The 16,046-nt window shown below is 55.7% G+C and overlaps 7 protein-coding genes across 7 annotated transcripts; 3 read left to right on the top strand and 4 right to left on the bottom strand.

Annotated features, from left to right (window-relative positions):
* Positions 1 to 18: 18 nt before the first annotated feature.
* Positions 19 to 5,667, top strand: FA10DRAFT_236886 (hypothetical protein). Its single transcript, XM_025519090.1, has 2 exons — positions 19 to 2,112; positions 2,179 to 5,667. The coding sequence occupies exons 1-2, from the start codon at positions 178 to 180 to the stop codon at positions 5,578 to 5,580; spliced, it is 5,337 nt and encodes a 1,778-aa protein (XP_025380614.1). The 5' UTR covers positions 19 to 177; the 3' UTR covers positions 5,581 to 5,667.
* A 53-nt stretch (positions 5,668 to 5,720) lies between these two features.
* FA10DRAFT_283060 (alpha/beta-hydrolase) lies at positions 5,721 to 6,734 on the bottom strand (the record flags this gene model as incomplete). Its single annotated transcript, XM_025523816.1, has 4 exons — positions 5,721 to 6,066; positions 6,133 to 6,232; positions 6,301 to 6,424; positions 6,492 to 6,734. The coding sequence occupies 4 exons, from the start codon at positions 6,732 to 6,734 to the stop codon at positions 5,721 to 5,723; spliced, it is 813 nt and encodes a 270-aa protein (XP_025380613.1).
* Positions 6,735 to 6,934: 200 nt separating this feature from the next.
* Positions 6,935 to 7,975, top strand: FA10DRAFT_264064 (Triosephosphate isomerase; the record flags this gene model as incomplete). Its single annotated transcript, XM_025520494.1, has 1 exon — positions 6,935 to 7,975. The coding sequence occupies one exon, from the start codon at positions 6,935 to 6,937 to the stop codon at positions 7,910 to 7,912; it is 978 nt and encodes a 325-aa protein (XP_025380612.1). The 3' UTR covers positions 7,913 to 7,975.
* Positions 7,976 to 8,209: 234 nt separating this feature from the next.
* Positions 8,210 to 8,991, bottom strand: FA10DRAFT_283058 (hypothetical protein; the record flags this gene model as incomplete). The annotated part of the gene is made up of 3 exons (XM_025523815.1): positions 8,210 to 8,275; positions 8,341 to 8,577; positions 8,638 to 8,991. 3 exons carry the CDS (start codon positions 8,989 to 8,991, stop codon positions 8,210 to 8,212), a joined length of 657 nt encoding a protein of 218 aa, XP_025380611.1.
* A 330-nt stretch (positions 8,992 to 9,321) lies between these two features.
* FA10DRAFT_283057 (DUF221-domain-containing protein) lies at positions 9,322 to 12,783 on the bottom strand (the record flags this gene model as incomplete). The annotated part of the gene is made up of 4 exons (XM_025523814.1): positions 9,322 to 12,363; positions 12,425 to 12,481; positions 12,557 to 12,667; positions 12,739 to 12,783. The coding sequence occupies 4 exons, from the start codon at positions 12,781 to 12,783 to the stop codon at positions 9,322 to 9,324; spliced, it is 3,255 nt and encodes a 1,084-aa protein (XP_025380610.1).
* Positions 12,784 to 13,689: 906 nt separating this feature from the next.
* On the top strand, positions 13,690 to 14,933 carry FA10DRAFT_277231 (hypothetical protein). Its single transcript, XM_025523364.1, has 2 exons — positions 13,690 to 14,306; positions 14,364 to 14,933. Exons 1-2 carry the CDS (start codon positions 13,938 to 13,940, stop codon positions 14,886 to 14,888), a joined length of 894 nt encoding a protein of 297 aa, XP_025380609.1. The 5' UTR covers positions 13,690 to 13,937; the 3' UTR covers positions 14,889 to 14,933.
* FA10DRAFT_264061 (hypothetical protein) lies at positions 14,744 to 15,777 on the bottom strand. The gene is made up of 2 exons (XM_025520493.1): positions 15,527 to 15,777; positions 14,744 to 15,462 (listed from the first exon to the last, which is right to left on the bottom strand). The coding sequence occupies exons 1-2, from the start codon at positions 15,632 to 15,634 to the stop codon at positions 14,989 to 14,991; spliced, it is 582 nt and encodes a 193-aa protein (XP_025380608.1). The 5' UTR covers positions 15,635 to 15,777; the 3' UTR covers positions 14,744 to 14,988.
* Positions 15,778 to 16,046: the final 269 nt, after the last annotated feature.

The following is a 16,046-nucleotide window of genomic DNA, read 5'->3' as shown; positions in this document are numbered from 1 at the left end:
TCCCTCTTCCAAAACACCACGTGGTGTGCGCTTCGCACGGTCGTTGAACGCTTTGCGCCGAACGAAGATCCCCCTCATCGACGCTCCTCTCACGACAGCAAGCAACAAGACACCGAGGAAGGGGCGGCAAGCGAGGGACTGATGTCTGGCCCGAGAGAGATCTAGAGTCTGTCCATAATGGAGACGTCGAGCCCTGCGCCCGATCGTCGGTATCAGGAAAGCTTCGACGAGCTCATGAATGGCGAAGACGAGCTGGTGGGGCATGCTGTCGAAGCTCGACGGCCAAATGGGACTGCTCATGACGATGACGATGACGACGACGACGATGACGAGAAAGAAGACTGGAAGGGCGGAGAGGATGATGGGGCAACAATTGGCGACGTGTCGAGCTATTCCGATCGGCTAAAGGAGATCATGGGCAGCGACGAGGACGAGGACGTGAGGCAGGAGCAGGAGCATGATGATGAGCTGAGGCCTGGCTCTGGTACAGTTGGCGATGAGTCATTAGCAACAGAGGTAGGAGGAGCAGACGAAAGTCGGCACTCCATTGCAAGCACCTCCTCGCTGCTGCCGTCATCATTGGACTATTCGCTCCTACGGCCATGGCAGTATCCGAAGCCTAAGCGGTTACGATCGCTGGCCTCTACCGCAAACGTAACAGATGACGCAAGCCTCAGTCCCAGCCTCTCCCTCCAGGCCGGTGACAGTGGGAGCAACAGCTTCGACTTTAGATCCTCGCCCATGTTGCCCGCCTCGAGCCATGATGACGGCAGCAGCATCGAGGGGCTGCCTTCTGCTCACATGATGCCGTATGGCGTTCCTGAAAAGCCGATATATGCGTCTAATGGTCAGACGCGGCGCAACGATGACGCCGTGCAACGATCCATTCTCAGGCTCTCCAAAGTCTCAAAGCTCGAGCTCAGCCAGAGGAACGACGAAAAGGCTGTAGTCATGGCTGTCGCCGGCGGACTCGTTGCTGTAGGAACAAGTCAGGCTCGGGTCGGGATGTGGGAGTTCAACGGTAGATTTAAGGGCTGGCTGGCTCTACCTACAACGACCACGGACTCGGTCACGGCACTCTCCATTTCTTCCGACCGGACATTCATAGCCATTGGGACGGATCAGGGGCATATCTACCTCTACGACGTCTCCAAACCGCGATACCCTGCTCGTCACGTCGCACCGACCACACCAAAGGCGGTCACGACGGGCAAGAACGAGGGTCATCTCCAAGGGACAAAAATTCTCCATATCGGCTTTGTGGGAGCCAGACATACTGCCATCGTCTCGGCAGACGAGTTCGGCCTCAGCTTCTACCACAGCCTCGGCAAGATTCTCGGCGTAAGCAGCAATGATACCCTTAGACTACTGGGAAGATATCCCAGCAAGGCAGAGAGAGAGGGGAAAGGTACAGAGGTCGAGGCGCTCAACAATGGCGGCCAGGAGCACGAGCCGACGCCACCAAAATACCGACAGGCGACGGCTCTCGGCATGGCACCTCTTCCGTTGGGGCCCATGCGTCACCTGTCAGATTCACACAACATCGTGGCAATTCTGACGCCCACCAAGCTCGTTGTGGTCGGCTTGAAACCAGCAGCAAGAACCTGGTTCCGCCTCCTTTCGCCCTCTCGAACAATTGAGACGTGTGGCAGCCTAGTCTGGTTCCCTTCGATGACGGCCAACGACAGGTCGTCGGCCACCGAAGCGGACGGGAGAGTGCAACCGGTGCTCGCTACGAGCTTCGGAAGACATCTTGTCCTCGTGCGCCTCAAGACAATACGCGTCCACGGCGGTACGCCCCAGGCGCCCACTGTTCGGGAGGAGCTGACGATGGGAGAGGAGCCAGGGTGGGAACACGATGAACCGATTCGATCGCTTCAGTGGCTCTCTCACGAGATGATTTTGCTCCAATCCGATTCGAAGTTGGCCTTGTTTGACCTTCGGTTCCGAAAGGTGACGGAGACGCAACCCGTCATCAGCCTCGTGTCGTCACTCGTCTCCAACGACTGGCTTGTCGGAGTCACTTTCAAGTCCAGAGCTGGCGAGGAGAAGCACATCCACCCTTCCAACGCCTACAGCGTGCGCGCTTACAAGGGTCAAGTCTTCTTTCTGGTGAGTCCGCTTTGCAGACCACGGGAAATTTTGGCCGATACACAAGTATCTGACATTGTCTCACAGACACCGGGCGACATCGTCGTAGGCACCCTCATTACTTGGGCGGACAGGATTCTGGCACATGTCTCAGGCGGTGATTTTCTCGGCGCTATCGAGCTCAGTACCGATTACCTAGAAGGCCGAGCCGGTGGCTCCTGCATAGGACTGCCAGAATCTAGGGAAGCTCAAAGACCGATCGTGGCCCAACGACTTCTCGATCTGATGCGTGCCTCGACGACATACGCATTTTCTGACGAGCGCATGCACGACGGAACCCACGCTGACCCTAGAGGCGTGGACAGGACGCCATTGTTCGAAGGTTTGGCGAGGGTTTGCGCAGAAGCCTGCCTGGCCCTCGAAGACCAGACTTTTCTCTTTGACGAGCTGTACGATACCTATGCCGACGCCGGTATCGAGGCCATCTTTGCCGACCAGATGGAGCACTTTATCGTCGCCGGTCAGCTCAGGTTGCTGCCGATCCCCGTCGTACAACGCCTCATTTCCTTTCGAAAGAGGCAGCAGAGGTACGATCTGGCCGAACGCATCATCTGGAATGTCGACCCGGCGAGCTTGGATCTCGATCAAGCGCTGAGCCTGTGCCTCGAAAGACGATTGTTTGACGCACTCATCTACGTGTATACGAGGGCACTGCATGACTTTGTTGGGCCCATTGTCGAGCTACTCGGCATCATCAAGAGGCGCGATTCTTTGGAGCCACAGGACAACATTGCAGACTGCTATAGGCTCTTCTCCTATCTCTCCGTTGCCCTCACAGGACATACGTACCCCAATCACGAGATGCTTGAAGGAGGCGAGGGCATCAAGGCCAGGTCAAGCATCTATGGTTTTCTCTTTGCGGGCCGTTGCGTCATGTGGCCAGAAGGACCTGGTGGTCAGCTCGTGTTGACGGTTGCCGACGAGCAGCAGGAGCCCACCTATCCTTACTTGCGTCTGCTTCTCGCTTTCGATGCCGAAGCGTTTCTTGACGCACTCGATATCGCCTTCGAGGACAGCTACCTCGACGACGAGGAGGAGGATGAGGTTGACGACAACGATGATTTTGCGGCTGTTCGCAAGCACCACCCCCGTTTCACGCGTCAACTCATCGTCTCTATTCTCAGTGAAGTGACCTTTGAGGAGGGCAGCGAACTGCAAGAGTCTGCACGCGTCTTCGTCTGCATCTTTATCGCTCGCAACGCTCCCAAATACCCACAATTCGTGCGCCTTTCTCAACCTGATGTCAAACAGCTTCTTCATCACTTGGCAGCAGTCCAAGATTCGGAGACGCTCGAGGACCGACAGTTCGCGGCCGAATGTCTTTTGTCGGCCTATAGGCCTAGCCACAGTGATGAACTTCTTGCTCAGTTCGAAAGCGCGAGCTTCACAAGAATCCTTCACCGTGCCTATCGGTCGGAGTCGAAGTGGGACAAGCTGGCAGACCTGGTCATCGTCGAAGCACCGAGCAAAGGTCAAGAGACTTTCGACGAGCTAGCCCAGGTCATTTCTTCCGCCAGAATGGGCAAGGGTGCACCTTCCGCGGTATTAAAAAATGTCGAAAGAATCGTCCTACAATCATTGCCGGCCCTTGTAGACGTGGACGTCGGCCGCACAGCGGAGCTCATGGGCCGTTTCTTTCCGGCAAGACAAGCTGAAGCGATTTCGCTGCTGGATCGATCTCCGCACCGACAGCTGGCCTATCTCGGCGTGCTGCTTGATCCCTGGCAAGACTCAGAAGAGCTTCCTCTCCAGATGAGGTCCGACACCTCTCTACCATCCGCCGCGACGGACAAAAAGTCGACAAATTCGAAGCTTCGAGACAGCGTCGATCAGCCGCAGAGGGATCTGTACATTTCGCTGCTGTGCTCTATGGAGCCACACGTACTCGTCAAGACGCTCGACGCGATGCCCGCGAACTTCTTTGACTTGAAGCACTTAGCCAACGTTGCTGAAGAAGAAGGAGTGATCGATGGTGCCCTCTGGGCCTTTGACCGGCAAGGGCAGTTGGACAAGGGACTTGATGCCTTTGAGCGAAGCGTGGCTCAACGTGCCTTTGTCCTTCGCGATCAAGCGCAAGAGGACGATAGTCGAGGAAGCGAGATCAACGAGGAGGCAGATGCAGAATTTGAAGAGGCAAAGGAGCAGCTCGAACAGGGCGTCAGCATGGCTGTGAGGCTTTGCAGAGAGCATGGACAGCTCAGCGATCCGGATGCTCAGAAGCACTGGGTAAGATTGTTGAAGATCCTCATCCATCTCGTCCACGATGTCACAACCACAGGAGGCAAAATGGCAACACGATCGCAGTCGTTGGCCAAGTCATTTGTAGAAGACTCCCTTTCAGCGCTTGTCTCTTCGACGTCGGCCGATAGCATGCCTTTCGCAGACCTTTTTCGAAGGCTGTTGGAGGACGAGAAAGAGGAGAAAAGCCCTCGAGACAAAGATGGGCAGCCGACTACTCCTTCACGTTACTATGCCGAGGTCCGACCGATCATCAACGGGATGGTCGAGGCATATCGGCTTCGACAAGGCCTTTTGGGGATCACGAACCGTCTCTTTGACCGCGACGTCTTCTACGAAATGCAGAATCTAGCCACCAGGAGACGGCGAGGTTGGAGACCAGGTACTTTTGGTACGGGCACGCGATGTGAGGGCTGCCAGAGGCTCGTCTTTGGTTCCTCCACACAGTCCTCGTCGATGAGTGCTACGAGAAGGCCGGGGTTCAAGCGGGGTGCGAGCGTAAACGACATCTTCGTTGACGGCAGTGCTTCCTCAAAAGTAGCAGCGGCGGGAGCCCTGACGATGATGAATAGTAGAGACGGCAGCATCATCATTCCTTCGTTAGACGACTTGCCCAAAAGGACTCCTTCGCCGTTCCTGGAACCGGCCGTGAGCCCTCGTCCTGACAAGGGAAAGGGCGTTGAAAGGAGACCGTCTGCGCTATCCCTTGGATACGAGTCTGCGTGGGATCGCGACCAGCAGCAGGAGCAAGAAGGGTTGCAGTATGACAATGCTGATTTATCCGGCAGCAATAGCGGCGCAGCGCGGACGAAGAGGAAGCCGACGACTGACCCGTGCGAGAGCTTCACGGCACCGATGACACCCAGGCCAGTGTTTCCTGGCACTAATGACTGGAACTCGCTTACAAGGCCGAGCGAGGACTACTTTGGTAGCGCCTCAAACACTCCAGGGATTGGAATCGAAGGAGCGTCGGCTTCGCTCGCCTCTTCGTCGGACTGGTCACTCGATGCAGGGATGAAGGGCAAGGAAGACAGCGACGAGGGTGATCTCGACGATGAAGAAGAAGAGGGCGACGCGAAGGGTCAAATCGTCGTTCTTGTCAATGGCCAGGTCTGGCACAGGCGCTGCGCTCCACAATGGGTACTAGCTGGTGCTCCAGGCCCAGGTCAGACCCAAGGGCCGGGAAATTAATGCTGCCTTCCTCTCTGTTTTGTACCAAGCGCTCCTGCAACTCAGCTCTTGCAAATTAAATCGCAATGGTCATTCGATGCAGTTCCCGATGACAGGACTGAAAGGTGGGGTATGGACAAAAGAGAAGTAAGTGAGGAAGCTTAGAGATGACTCTTGAACCACCAGCTGGTCCTGCCGAGAGCCTCTTCGAATCCTTTACGAACCTGCTCATCGGCGAAGTTGGGCCTGCAGGCAAAGCCATGGAACGTGTTATCGAACACTTTAAAGTCGTGCGCGGGAGCGCTCTTCTCGTCGTCTAGGAACTTTTGCACCTGGCCGCGCAGCTTGGGCGTGAATTGCGTGTCCGTCTCTGCGCAATTAAAAAGGGTAGGCGACTTGAGTGTCTTGTACTGGTCGAAGCTCAGCAAAGAGGGATGGTTGAGCACGGAGGCGTTCGTCTTGGAGGTCGAATCTAGATGGACGCAGATGTTGGCGCCATAGCAGAAGCTGTGACATTATGCCTTCTTCCGTCAGCGAGGCTGCTTTGACCATGGTAGGGGAAGGGAAACTCACCCAATAGCGCCAATCTTCTCGGCGGACTTGTCCTTCCGCAGAGCCTCGATGAACTTTTCGGAGTTGGCATGCTTGCCAGTTGGCCAGTTGCGAGCGATCCCTGATGAAAAGCAGGAGCAAGCGGGTGAGGACCTTCGCTTAAAAGCGATTGGGGCAAGAGACACTCACAAGGGAGGACGGTAATTAGCTTGAGCCCTTCCGAAATCTTCGAGAAGTAGGACTGAGACTCGGCTTCCTTGGTCGACTGAGGCAACTTGATGTCTGCGCTGCTGAGAGGCTTGCCGTTGAAGAGCTGGCCACATTCTCATGATTTCAGCACGGCTAGTCTTGCTCGACGGGTCAGTTTAGGATCAGCTCACATCAGGAACGTAGACGGTGATGCCCGAGTCATCGGCGAGCAGATCGGCATAGATCTTGTTGTTAACCAGACCGAGCCCAAAGACGTCTGTAAAGGAGACAATGGCGTGCGTTTTGGCGTCTTCGCGAGGCTCCTTGGGCGTCGCGATGTAGGTCTCAAAAGGCCCGATCTTTTCGATTTTGCCGCGAGGCTCGCCGGGAATACGATCACCGGTCACACAGTGGACGCAGATCGGAGCTGACATGTCTGCGAATGGTTTCTTAGCTTTCTTGGGTTGAACTGAGAGAGGTACGATGGCGGAGGAGCAATGGTGGAAGAAGGGAAGGGGGAATTGGGCAACGCAGTATTGGACCGTGCTCCCCATGCTTTGCGTAAATGTTTCAGAGACTTGCACTCTCGGAAATAGTGTATGGGTTGAGCTGCCTTTCCTTCGGCTCGCCGTCTATGTCCGACGGATGGATAGCCTGCTTAGACGTGCCTGGCATCTACTCAGTCACAGACTCACACGAACACACGTGTGGTCTCTCACCGCGCTGTCGCTCGTCCTCCACACACTCCGAGCATCGCCGATCTTCCCAATCTCGACTCTGCAACTGCTGCTTCCCAGACCAACTCTTCGAAAAAAGGATGACTACGACAGAGAGCGGCAAGCGCCGCCGACTGGTGGGCGTGTCCACCAAGATGTACTTTGATCTGGCCAAGTCCAAGTCATACCTCGACGCCGTCCTTTCCTCCGTTCCCTCGCTCCTCGCCGAGCTGCGCGAGCCGACGGATGTCTTTGTCATTCCCGATTTTGTCAACATCATCCCTTACGCCGAGCGCATCGCTGCTGGCAAGGCGCCACTCTTGCTTGGTGCACAGGATGCCCACCACGACGATGGCGGAGCATACACCGGTGAAGTCTCACCCAAGGTGCTCGCCCAGGCCGGCGTAAAGATAGTCGAGATGGGCCATGCGGAGCGGCGCAGGCTGTTTGGCGAGACAGACGAATGGGTTGCCCAGAAGGCCCTTGGTGCAGCACGGAATGCCATGGTGCCCCTCATTTGCGTCGGCGAGGTCTCGCAAGGCGGCGGAGCGGAAAAGGCCGTCGAAGAATGCTGGACTCAGGTCTATCGAGTGTTTGAGAACCCAAACTTTCCAAAGGATGCCGAGGTCATCCTAGCCTACGAGCCCGTCTGGGCCATTGGAAAGAGCGAGCCAGCGAGCGCAGAACACGTTGTAGCCGTCACCAAGCTGCTGCGTCAAAAGGCCGCTGATTTGGGTCGGCCGGGCCTCGTGAGAATCCTCTATGGCGGCAGCGCTGGTCCCGGCCTATTTCAAAAGCTCGAGGAGGGCGTCGATGGTCTCTTCCTGGGAAGATTTGCGCACGATCCGAAGCAATTTGTAGAAACCATCACCGAAGTCGGCGGCGGTAGGAAGTAGTAGTACAAATAGCAGAGGCTCAAAGTGACAATAGATTAATACATGATTCGAGCATCGATGATGTGTCGCCCTGGCATTGCGGGGAGCGGTCTGGCCTCGCCGTCCTCCATGGCCTCCCGCAGGCGTTGATGGCCACTCCCAATCTCTTCATTCGCGCCTGCCCAGAGCAGACGGTCCTCCTCGACATCTGCCCACAATTCGTCTTCAACCCCCTGTTCTTCCTTCGTCACCGCTGCCTCCCCCTCATCGTCCTCGGCACTTGGCCCCAATCGCTCCTGATCCTGCGCGATTCTTCTTCTATGATTCCAGACTGACCGATGCCATCCTCTGACGAGCCTCATGGCATCCGAAACCGATTGCAGTCTGACGAAGAACGTCGAGAAGTAGGGGGACTCATCCGCCTCCTGAAGCTTGACAATAGCTCCTACTGTACTCGGTCCCCGCCCCTCCATCGATGCTTCCGTCTCCTCGACGTTATATCTTTGCAAATCAATCTCGATGCGGTCCGTTGCAAGCTGATAGTCGCGCGAAAGGATCCGGAAGAGCCGGTCGGCATCCATCGCACGGGGCAGGCCTTGGATCAAGACGACTCGACCGGGCGACTGGGACTGCAGTTCGTACAGGAGTGCCACCCTTGGTGATGTGGCTGGAGGTCTCTCGGCGATCTGCAAGGTGAGGGAAGAATCAGTGTCTTCACTCCAAAACCCCCTTCTTCCAGAGCTCACCCGTTGGGCTGAGATCTGCTGCCCGCCTAGCGACTTTCCATTGGCCAGTTTGGCAAAATTGTCGGCATGAGCAGGTCTCGAGAACGCAAAGAGGGCGCGACCTGAAGGCTTGAGCAGCTTCGTGCGGAGAAAGACAACTTCCGAGGGAAAGCGTTTGCTCATGCCGAAGGGCGTCAGCGCGTCCTGCAGACGGGCCACGTCCGACGGCGTCGTCGACAGCGGCAGCCTCTCGAGCAAGACCACATGGTCCAGTCTTCTATTGCTGTTTCGGAGCACTGGCGGTGGGCCTTGAGCCCACTGGCGTCGAAACGTGTGGGCCGCCCCTAAGGCGACTTTTCCCGTCGACGTTGACATGATCTTCGTGTGGACTAACCTCAGCGACACGAAGAGAGAAAAAAAGAATTAAACTTAGAACCAGGCATTCGATGTGCGCGGAGACTCTTAAACCTAAGGCAACATTTTGACGACTCGTCCTTGTTCGAAACAGGCTCAGACAAAGTTCTGTCTTTTTGAGAGAAATCCAGGTGCACAGAGACTTATAGTGTAAAGAATGAAGCATTTGATACAACACAGGGAAGTAGTGTGTGAGTGAGAGTGAGAGTTTGAGAGATTGTGTTAAAGAGAGAAGGAAAGAGAATCCTGAAGATGCTGCTGATGACCATTCGTTGGCTACATGGGAACGATTTAGCGGTAGTACCCTCCACGCGGCGGCGGTTGCTGTGGGCCGGGGTACCTTGGCTGCTGCTGCTGCTGCGGCTGCTGCTGCTGCTGAGGGGCTGGCGCGCCTCCGCCGTACATATCGGCGGCCGAGTAGGAGGCCGAGTGGCCCTGCGGGTGTTGCTGTTGTGTGTAGGCGTTGAACGATGTCTGAGAGCCGTTGCCTCGACCTTGGTGGCCGTAGAAGCGCTGGGCTTCTTGCTGTGGCGATTGGCGAACCGGTTGAGCCGCATTGTAGTACTGCTGCTGAAGCGAATTTTGGCTTGTCTGACGGGTGGGGCCGTAGGCACCCCGTGGTCCACCATTCGATCCAGCGCGAGGAGGGTATTGCTGAGGAGAAGCCGAAGCATTGCCCCCAAAATAGCCTCCAGCACTTCCAATGCTGATCTGGCTATCGTTTTGGTGATGGGTGATTGGCTGCTGATAGCCCAGATCCACGCCGGGTGATCTCCCGGGAGGGTATTCAAGACCGGGCGTGTTTGCCGGCGAGCCATACGTCTTATAGGTGCCCGCCGAGGCCTTGCGTCCATGGCCGCCGCTTCCAAAGACTGTCGTTGAGTCGCTCACCATGCTCAGTGGCTGCGCCTTTTCCAGCAGGTTCTCTTGGCTTCCCCGTGCCATCCCATTGAGCTCATACTCCTCGCCTGTGAAGCCCCGAGGTGGTTGTGCGGCACCACCAGCGAGATAAGCAGCGTATTGGTTCTGGAAGTCATATGTATTGTTCCTAGACGGTGGTCCCCGAGGCGTGCCCATCCCGCCGGACGAAAATGGCCCAGCCATTGTCGTGGCCGAAATAATCGATTGCATATCCGAGTCGTTCTTGGGGTCGTACTCGAGCTGGTCCTCCTCGATGGCTGCAATCTTGAGCCCGCCGGTGACTTCTTCCGTTTCGACCTTGCGACCGTCGATGTCCTGTACGCCAGCTTGCTCGAGCCTTCCGCGGTAGACCTGCGGCAAGAGGTGCTTGACACGAGCGTGAACCATGGGAGTGAAGAGGCGCTGGTGTAGCGATGGGTGACCGAAGCGTCTCTGCAATCGGTGGTGGCGGGCGTCGCCACCGTGGACCTTGGACGCCGACAGCTCTTCGGCACCTGGAATATACCAGTCGAACTTCTCGTCGAAGCGCTTTCGGCAGTAGATTTTGAAGGCGAGGACGAGGACGATTGGCGGTACTGAGCAAGCGATCTTGATGATTCGTGAGGTCAGATCGACTTGGTCGAGCGCCATGACAAAGATGACGATGAGCTGCATGAAGATGAGGCAAGCAAGAATCCGGTTGACGATGACACGCCAAAGCTTGCCGCCAGACTCGACCTTCGTAACAGAGACGTACATAAGCTGGTATTTGTAGGCGGCCAGCGAACCCCAGAAGGCGGCTGCGCAAAAGATCATGACGAGGGGTGAGAGGCAGCCGTAGATGACGGCAACGGCAAAGAGGAAGAGCAAGTTGCCGTAGTAGATGGCGTACTGGAAGTCCGGCGGCTTGGTGTACTCTCGCACGTCTCTCGGCGTCCTGCCTAGGAAGCCCTTTTGGAACCAGACGAGGAGCAGCTTGACTACTTGGGCCAAGTCGAACAAGGCTAGATATCCACGTAGGGGAATCCAGGTGAGCCAATAGTTACTCATGTTGAGGAACTGTTTCTTGACGACTCTGGTCTGGTCTCCAAGGGCATCAAAGACGTCGCTGGCGCTCGTGTGCGACTTGATGCGGTCAACGAGGGTGGCCACCGATGTAATGAGGACGCCGATGAGGGTGAAGACAATGAACTGAGACACGATGAGGAACGCGAAGTATTGTCCAGTGACGACCTTGTCCAGCTGCGTCCTCGTCCTCTCGCCTCTGTACTTTGCCAGCTTGCGCATCAGGATGGGCAAGAAGAAACCCATGATGCCCGAGATGGCAGGCGGAACTAGGGCGGCGACAGCCGCAAAGGTCCAGCCAGAGAGGTCTTGCCAAGTCTTGAGGAAAGACAGGACGTTGACGAAGGAAGCCATCTGCGAGATCAAGGCCACGCCAAGCAAGGGCACGGCGTTGACGAAGAGCAGCACAGAAAGGAGAACCCATCCCGTGACGCTCGTGCTGAATTTCTGGGCAGCAGTCTTCGTGAGGTTGCCCCACAGAATGTCCTTTGGTTCTGGCGCGAGCTCGATTGTGATTCCCCTCTGCTTCTTGTTCTTGAGAGCCTTGGCTGTCGCATGGGCGTAAGGCACAGCAGCCATTGAAGCGAATCCGTAGGACTGCGGCTTCTTCTCCGCAATTCTCTCCCTCCAAGTCTCGACAGCCGCCTCGATCTTGTTGATCTGATTCGTGTAGTGATCGATGGCATCGACCTTCTCGCCTCCAAACATGCCCAGAGACTTCCCAATACGTACCGTCGGCCTGTGAGCAGCAACCTTATTGGGGTCCTTGAGGTACTTGGCAAATACCCTTTCCAGCTTGCGAACGGTATCGTCGTGGGCTTCGATGAGATCGGGAAGCGATCCTACTTCGCGACCAATGTGAACCTCGGTCGTGGGGTAGGGCATGCCTGTAGAAGATAGCAAGGATGCCAAAGCTTGGTCCGACTGAAGAGGCCTGGGCACGCCCGTAAGCATCAGCGTCCTGGCGGCAAAGCTCGTCTGGTAGGCGTCGGATCGGAAAAAAGCCCATCGAAGGGCGACCATGCGCTTATAATTCCGGTAGACGAAATAGAGTGAGACGAGGCAGGCGACGTAGCTCATGATGACATGGGCCCACAACGGCGAGCCCGAGATCTGCGAAAGATTGAGATAACTCAGCGCAGAGCTCTTTGAGCTGCCATCAGTGTCGGTATTGTTGTTGTGCAAGTTGACCACGATATCGACAGGGAAAAGCACAGCGGCCAGTGCGATGCCGAGGATCGTTGTGATCCAGCAGCACATGCGAATGAAGCGGAGAAAGGTGATGGCATCGAGGCCCATCAATGGCAGCAATTCCTCCTCTTTTGCCCTCCATACCGGTGCGATCCAGCCTAAGAACGAGTAGCTTATCTGTTGTTGAAAGGTAATCAGCTACCCTTCAAACGCATGTGCGGGAAATGCATGCACTTACTCTTGGTGGTTCAGCTTTGCCTGCTTCGTGATACTTTCTTCTCGGCTCGTAGACGATCTTCGAGAGATATTGAATAAGGCGGCGGCACTTAGCAATCGTTGTGATGCTTGCTGTGAGAAAAGGGGGACTCACTTTATTGTTCGGTCTCAGGATCTCAAAGCCAATAAGGGTGACTGCACCGAGAGCAGCGAAGACGCCCACGGCGATTCCCACTTTGGTGGCATCGGCGCTCGACGAAGCTTTCTGTTTTCGTTTCCATCCCGCTTTAGCCCAGAGGCACTAACCGCTCAGGTTTGCAGATCAGCGATACTCACCAATGCGTCAGCGACGAGCGTCTCTGGGTCCTGGTTGTTCGACATTTTGATACAGTGATAGCCCTTGCTCCCCCTTTACTTCACACACCGCTGCCTTCTCGTTGCTGAATTTGCTAAACTTGCTGTCGTCGCTTTGACGTTGAAAGCCGAGATCGGTCCAGCCGTCCGGAGTCGAGATGAGTCTAGAAGAAGTAGCGATTGTCTCGGTAACGTGCAAAGGATGTGCGAAAGTCCTTCTCTTTAGATTGCAGAGGACCAGGGCGACTGTTGGATCGACTCAGTCCGGATGAGCAGAGTGCGCGCGCGATCGGTTCCCTTTGTCTTCTATTTGGTTCCTCGCCCTTTTCGTTTGTCGAGACTGGCCGAGATGCGATATAGGGGCTGAGTATCCAGGCGAAAAATGACAGAAAGCCGGGCTGCACAAAGGGAGTTGGGAGCGAATATGGCCAAGTCGCAATCTCCTGGGCGTCACCGCGCGGTAGGCCGCTTTCTTCTTTATCCTTTTGTGAATGTCGACCTTTATTTCAGTTTTACCCTTTTATCAAAGCAGATCGATTTCCTGCGCTTCGGCTCTTGCCCAGACACCGCGATGAGGGCGGTAGATACGAGCCTAAAGGAGGGCAGAGAGTAGCGAAGACGGTGGTGATAGCGAGGAGGCAAGGAAGATGAAAGAAGGCAGCCAGCCAGCTAGTCGAACTTTCGGGTATGATCGATGGCGACTGCACGTCGACAGGGGTGGCTTCCCGTCTAAAAATGGGGACCGTATCGCTGGAGGAGGGTGGACAGCAAAATTTAGGCCTTAAATTTGATATTTGCCCTGCCTTGCCCCTTTCAAATCTTCTAATCCTGCGAGATATCGATACAAAATGCCCTGCACGGTGACTTATTGCTCTCGATCCAAACTCTGAATTTCTGCTCTCTTGGTCATGAGCCCTCGAGATTCTCGCCCCAGCCTTGGACTCTTTCGTCTTCTTCCTTCCCGCTAACGCTCGTGGAGAACCACGAAGCATAACAAAAAAGGTCTAAAGACCAAACGTCACGGAACTCCGTGTGGCGCGTACACGTCGGAATCTCACGTGAGGGTGTCCGTGCAGACCCTCATTCTTATTCTTCTACCTGGTCACCAAATACCGTACTCGAAGTAAACGTTCCTCCCGACCCCTTGCTACGTGCTTTAAGGTCGATGTACAACATTCGGAATGGATCCATTCGAGGACGCCGAGCGGGTCTTTGAGCCTCCGAATACGGCTCGCTGGGCGGAGAAGAGCCCTGGCAAAGATACGGCGGGCACAAGCAAGGCGGCGGCAAGGGCGGGGCTGAGGCGGTCGGGGCCGAGAGACAGCGTCTTCGTCAAAGAACCTCGAGCAAGCAAAGAAGCGGCATTGCAGTGGTTCTGTGAAAGCTCCATGCCACTCTCAGCAGGAGTGGGGGGTAAAAGGAAGGCAATGCCAATCGAGCTGGACGAGGAAGAAGACGAAGATGAAGGCGACAGCGGCTTGAACCACCGGTCAAGCTCAGATGATGATGACGACAGGGCGATGTCTTCGTCTCTTCAAATACCAGACTCTGTGAGTAGCTTCGCTACTCATTCAACGCAACACGCGTGAGAGCTGAAGACAGAACAGTCTTTCCTCGAAACAATTCACTATCTTGCTGCTCAACAATATGCTTCGAGGTCGGACGACCGGTTCGAGAAACACCAAAGCAGTTCTCTCGTTGCGTTGGGCGTATTTCTCGAGGAATTCACGGCATATCACCTTGCTGGGTCTCCTCCTGCAGCTGTGGCTAGCAACAAAGGGACTGAAGAGGCCCTGAAGGAGATCGAGGGCCAAATCAAAAAGGATCTTCAAAGGCTCAGGCAAACCAGAACCTTTTTCTTGCCTCGACCTAACAGGTCGCACAGAAAAGGGACGAGGTATGGCGATAGACATTGGAGGACGGAGGCAACGAAGCGCAAATATGCCCTGCCAACATTGTTGCTCGATTCCGCTTCAGATGAGGGTCAAGAGGCCGACGGCGTGTCGCAGACCGTTGAAGGAGAGGATCGCATCAGTGAGAAAAGAGACAGTGGCGGTGATGCCGAGGGCACAGAAAGAGAGAAGTTTGACGATGGCTCTCAAGAAAGCGAAGAGAGCGCGGAAGATGTGTAGCATTCTGTACAATATAAACTTGTCGTACTGTAGAACCTAGTGCTTTACATGTGATGTAACTTATCTGGTATGTGAGTCGCCTCGAGTGCTGCCTTCCCATTCACTCCTTGTTCAACCTGCCGCTACCGGAGCCGACGGCGGAGCTGCCAATTTTGCTCCAAAAGTCGTCGTACGTCGAACTTCCGTTGATCCTTGGTGCATTTGCACTGCTTTCGACAGGGCTCATTTTATTGGCCGCTCTATAATCATTGTGTCTGGAAGAGGGGAGAGCACCGTTGGATGCTGGCGGTGTCATGAGACCTCCAAAGACGTCTGCTGCGACTGGCTCAGCTGGCTTCTTCGCCATGCTTGCCGTGGAGATCACAGCACCCAGGCTTCCTGCACCTGCCCCTGCTGGGCCACCTGCACTGAAGGAGGGTCGGTTGGGAGCAAGAGGGGTCTTGGGAGGAGCGGCCGCGGTCGAGGACGAGCCAGGAGCGCTCAGCTTCCTCGCAGGTGCCGGCGAAGGACCCGAGGATATGCTGCGCTTGTGCCGATAGTACAGATTTTCGACTTCGGAGTGCGTCTGATTGGACTGCATGGGGCAACCAATTGGTCAGTCTTGTGTAGTGAAGCAGGGGCACCGACAGACAACGCACCCATCCGTGCTCGACCTTGAACATGCCATACTGTAGCCGAGTTGCGAGTTGCTTCGAGAGCTGGTACAAGCGAGAATTTAATGAGCTTTGTGGTTTCTCGCACTTCATACACGCAACCCACCGCAAGTATCCTTGCACGGTGTGCTGCTTGCTGTCTCTTAGTCATACTGCTGGTCTTGTGACCATGGCCGGCCTTTGAGGAAGACGCAACATTCGACGACGAAGGAGCCGTGTAGGGCCCCGGCTCGGCTGTTGTGGCAGCGTAGGTCGAGGACAGCTGCTCATGGCTGCTGGGGCCGGATGCGCTGCCGCTTCCACTACTCTGCTGAGCGTACGACATCGACGTGATGTGGCGTCTCACTGCGAGAGAGGAAAGAGCTTGTAGTTCGGGGCGGCGGCGACGGCGGCGGCTGCAACGAGACGAAAACAAGGTCAAGGCGCGTCGGAAAGTCACGTGTCTAACAGTTGTTCTTCGCACGGTTCTTCAAAGCTCGAGCGCGCAAGACATTAGAGTTCAGAA

This window comes from Acaromyces ingoldii (assembly GCF_003144295.1).
Source record: "Acaromyces ingoldii strain MCA 4198 unplaced genomic scaffold FA10scaffold_1, whole genome shotgun sequence".
NCBI lineage: Eukaryota > Fungi > Basidiomycota > Exobasidiomycetes > Exobasidiales > Cryptobasidiaceae > Acaromyces > Acaromyces ingoldii.
Note: the sequence above shows the minus strand (reverse complement) of the source record. Positions and strands in the feature narration are given on the sequence as shown.